The following is a 5,212-nucleotide window of genomic DNA, read 5'->3' on the forward strand; positions in this document are numbered from 1 at the left end:
CGCATGACGAGCTCATTAACGTCAGCGATTGCTGTGAGGATGAGGGTGTCGATGTCGATCACACAGATGACGAAGACGCCTCCATGGATATGCTGGACGATGAGGATGAAGAGGAGGAAATCATCGACTGCGTTAAGATTGAAGAGCAAAACGATGCTGACGCTAATACCACACAAGCTGCCGCTTTGGCAGCCGCTGCGGCTGTCGCAGCAGCCTCCGTAGTTGTGCCTAAGCCCACATACGCCAAGTATGGCCTACAGCCATGGAATTTCCATATGTCACCCTACACTGCTGAATTCTATCGCACCATCAATCACCCACACTTGGTACAACAGATCTCACCGCTGCGCGGCGACTTGCTCTCGCCCAGCTCACCTTCGGCCGACTCGTTGGGTTCGTTATCGCCGCCACCGCACTACCTGCATGGTCGCGCCAATTCAGTATCGCCGCCTGTGCGCTCCGAAATCATACATCGGCCGATTGGCGTGCGACAACTGCCACAACAAACGCCATCACAACACCAACACCACCACAACCACCACCAGCACCAGCAGCGTTTCATGCCTTACCCGCTGACCAATGTGGCCACCGCCGCCGCCGCTGCAGCAGCAGCAGCTGCCTATCACTCGCAACACGCAACGCATCAGTCGGCTGGCTATCCGACACCATTGAGTTATTCGCACCATCACCCACATGCGCCGATCTCACCCACCTACTCGGAGTCCTCGTACTACTCAATGCGCTCAATCACACCCGAGCCACATTGCTCTGCGCTGCCTGAGGATTTGTCGCTGAAGCACAGCATGCTGCAAAAGTCGTCGCCACAAAAACCGCACGGCAGAAGCGATCACCACGCCTGTGACAAATGTGATGCTAGCTTGGGACACAGCAGCTCAGCACCCAGCACGCCCACATCCTCGTCAAAGAAGGACAAGTCGGCACCGCCGCGCTATCAGTGTCCCGACTGTCAGAAATCCTACTCCACCTTCCCCGGCCTCACCAAGCACCAGCAATTCCATTGTCCCGCCGCCGAAGATAATCAGGTGAAGAAGTCGTTCAGTTGCAAGGACTGCGATAAGATCTACGTTTCGCTGGGTGCGCTCAAGATGCACATACGCACCCATACGCTGCCCTGCAAGTGCAACATCTGCGGCAAGGCATTCTCACGCCCCTGGCTGCTGCAGGGCCACATACGCACACACACCGGCGAGAAGCCCTTCAGCTGTCAGCACTGCCATCGCGCCTTTGCCGACCGTTCCAATCTGCGCGCTCATCTGCAGACGCACTCCGACATCAAGAAGTACTCGTGCGGCAACTGTTCGAAGACCTTCTCGCGCATGTCCCTGCTGACGAAACACTCCGAGGGCGGATGTCCTGGTAGCAACGCCAGCGCGAATAGTAGCAGCGGTAACAACAGCAGCGGCACCAGTTGTGCCAGCACGCTGGTAGCTGATTCGATGGCGTCCGCGCATGAGCTGCACAATTATCCAGTCTTCGTGGAGCACTAGAGTGCAGAGCGAAGAGCAGAGAAGTGTAAATAAAGTGCAAAGCTAAGTTAGAGCTGCGCGGCCAAGCCGAGTCTGCCATGTTCCACCAAAAATTAGTTCCTAGTTCGAAACCACCTACCACCACCAGCCATCAGCAAGCAAGAAAAAAATAATAGCTCCTGCATACGCAAGCCTCAGCGCGCGCATCTATCAAACTATCATTCTAAATGAGTAGCTAACGCAGGCGCGAGCGTATGTAGCCAACCCCCTCCCCCGCCTCACTCTCAAAAACAAAAAAAACACAACCAATGTGCGCATTTTAACCTAGAAAATTTCTAGCACAAAAAAAAATTCAGTACCTCTAGTCAGCTCAAAAACATATTGATAACTTTGAAAAAAGTATCTAATGACAAATCTATTTTTACTACAAACAGTTAACACAACAACAAACTATTGTAAAAAGGCCTTGCATTTACCACAAATTTTATCTCAACTACAACTAGAACTTTACTATTAAGCGCAAATTTTAAAAATCCTCGAAACTACTTTTTTATCGTAAATTATTGATAAGCAACTATAATAGCTTGTAGAATTTGTAAAAATTGTGAAAAATTTGTAATTAGTAGTTTTAGTTCATTTTTAGTGTTTACTATAAAAATTTGTACAATTCTCAAATGGAAAGCATTTTGTAGAAGGAAAGTTTATCGGTTAAGCGCAATTATTTTAAAGCAATTGTATAAAAAAAAATATTTTTGGAAAATATTTTTTTTTAATAAAAAAATTTTTGGAAAATATATTTTTTACGAAAATATTTTTGGAAAATATATTTGTTACTAAAAATATTTTTGGAAAATATTTACGCCTATTTTTCTAATAATGTATATACCTAAGTACATATTTACATGAAAAGCTATATACTTGTGAATATTAGCCATTGGTCGCATTTAAGCAATAAATATTTTTATAAGCAATTTTTGTAAAGTAATATTTAAGGGTGAACAAATTATAAGAAATTATTTATTGAAGATTGGTTGAAGCGGAATATGCAAATATTTTCAAAAAATACACAAGAAAATATTTTTACAAAATGGATGAGTTCTTATTTAAATTTGGTGCTCTGGAAGTACATTACATTTTCAGCAAAATATTAGACATGCAGTGGTGAAAATATATCTATGTAAATTGGTACACGAGATTTTGAGAGTTTTCTTTTTGTTTTTATTCAATCAGCCTCATTGCGTAAGTCGTAAATTAGGCTGAATTGTACGACTCGGCAACATTAGCATTGTCTACTGTCGTGCTGAAATAAGTAAACGACGAAAATTGTCGAAAACTATGCAGTGCTGCCAAGTTATTCCGTTTTAATACACTAGTCGAGTGGAAATTTTAGGCAATGACGCTAAATTTTCGATACGATTCGACTCTCGAAAAACGACTTGCATTCGGCACGACTCTCGCAATGAGGCTGAATGTTTGTTATTTTTTTATGAAAGTGTGCTCATTATCTGACAAAAACCATGTAGTTTGTTTCATCAAAATTTCGAGCTTTTTAATTAGACTTCTTAGTAACATTTTAAGTATGCGGTTTTATAGCTCATTCCAATTTTAGTACAATAGAGTGCAAATTTGAAGTAGCTAGGATTTGCCGTTGATTTTTGTTATTTCTTTTGTTGAAGGTGATGCTCATTTTCTACATACATACTAGGGCGGGTCGAAAAACTAGTTTTTCTCAAATTTCTGAAAATATATTGTATCATGAAGTGAACAACAAGCCTGCAAAATATTAGTCTTTTATTTTAATTGTAAGAGCCCGCGCATCGTCCGCCAAGTGACCCACAGCACACTAGTCGAATAAGACCAATTCTTGTTAAAAATTCTGGGTTCAGCAAAAAGGTTTGGTGCATATTTTTAGATAATGAATCCGTTAACGCAGAAGATAAAGTCAAATATCATTTCTCGCAGCCCTTTAGCTTATGCTTAATCTCAAAGGTATCTGTTTTCTATAAAATTTTAATTGTTCTCTTGATAATTGCACTGGTCTATAGTCGAACGATGTAAAGAACAGCTTTAATATTGCTGGCGTTCATTTAGGTCGCTGGTTCCAAATATTCTAATCTTGTTTTAATATTAGCTATAGCTGAACAGGCACAACTTCTAGAAACTCTAATTAGTTTACATATGTTTATGCATACCATAGAAAAATTGTAAATGTATGAAAATTACAATTTTTATTTTTTTATTTCTTTTTTTATTTTAAAATAATTTGTTTATAATCTGAACGATTTTCATCATATTATTATCATAAATCAGTAACAGTAAGTCTCGCCTTCAATTTGGTAATTATTACGTACCGATCGAGTAACATTTACCAAAGTTATATAGAAAAACTTAAGCTTTTTTTCTAAATAAATTTCTCTTCAATTGTATAAATAACCTTTAAATGAAAGAACCGGATTGCAGAAAAGTGTGCCAGGGAGTGACTTTTTTCGTTCAAGCTGAATGCAAAGCAATATCGTCCAATTGGAGAGTCCTCAAAAGGATTTCCCAGGATATGTTAAAGACTATTGCATTTATCTACAGTCACTTTCTCACATAATGGAGTTAACTAAAATATTTTTGTATATCTAAACACTTATTGCCCCTCCCCTACCTTCATATAACGGCAAATTTAGAAACCGCGAAAAATGTGCTTCTTCGGTGACTAATGAAACCATTCCGCACCAATTTTCAAGACAACATAAATGGACTTAAAGTGTGCGTTTCTCACCCTAATTTTATTATGTTAATGTTTGTAAATACTTATATGCTTGAAACTACTATTAACTTATCAAACGATTCATAAACTTTGACAATACATGTTTGACTTCATTCACCACGATCTTGAAAACTGACCAAATCGGCGTGACCAAGCCCATGGTCCTTTTAATATTATATAAACATCCGAAAACATTAAAACGTTTGAAATAAATCGCGTCTCACTTTTTTGTATTTTTCACTTGGTTGCTGAAGTAATAAAGAATTGAAAATTCATAAGGGAAAATTATAGTTTTTGTAAGTTTTATCTTAATATCATAAAAATTTGGAGACTTATTGAAAAATGATAAATGAAAGTGAGGTACTAAATTTAATAGCCCTTAATTTGATATATCGTCCTGTTTATAACAATTGACGCATTCCATAGATATTACAAGCCAAAGTTTCATTTTCAAAATTCATACATTTTGATTCAATTGCGCGGGCTAAAGATACGTTTTAAATTAATCTTTCGTGGCCAATAACAATTGGCTTAGACATAAGACATCATAATATTACTATTACAATACGGTCAAATGCATTTTATTTTCCCCCATACAAAATCGACCCAGCCTAATACATACATACATATAAAAAAATTGTCGAACATACTTTGTATGAAAAAATGCGCCACATCGTCAACGAAACAGAAATTTCCAAAAATTAACGGTATTTCTTAGTCACTTCAAACCTCGAAATAAATCTCAATTTTGGACACGTGCTAGTCAGTTTTTCTTTCTTCCGCCTAGCGCCCGACAAGGAAACGCTCGCTCTAAGCAGCCACTGCCCAGTGTATCTGAACAGCTTCTGTCTAATGCGCTGTGGAATTACTAATCAGTATTCCCATACAGTTCCCAATATAAAATGTAAGAGCAGGGACTGAAGTTCAAACATGTGTTCTGATATGCTGGACCCATTGCAATTTCTGTTAC

General features: G+C 39.2%; 1 protein-coding gene across 1 annotated transcript in view; it reads left to right on the forward strand.

The window, feature by feature from the left end:
- Positions 1–1,805, forward strand: part of LOC118740976 (protein escargot-like) — a 20,277-nt gene extending 18,472 nt beyond the window's left edge. Inside the window, exon 2 of the mRNA XM_036472750.1 lies at positions 46–1,805. Coding sequence (XP_036328643.1) covers positions 46–1,508 — 1,463 coding nt within the window. The 3' untranslated portion in view covers positions 1,509–1,805. The remainder of the gene's footprint in view (positions 1–45) is intronic.
- Positions 1,806–5,212: the final 3,407 nt, after the last annotated feature.

This window comes from Rhagoletis pomonella, unplaced genomic scaffold, assembly GCF_013731165.1.
Source record: "Rhagoletis pomonella isolate Grant_MI unplaced genomic scaffold, Rhpom_1.0 Rhpom_scaffold_00006, whole genome shotgun sequence".
Taxonomy (NCBI): domain Eukaryota; kingdom Metazoa; phylum Arthropoda; class Insecta; order Diptera; family Tephritidae; genus Rhagoletis; species Rhagoletis pomonella.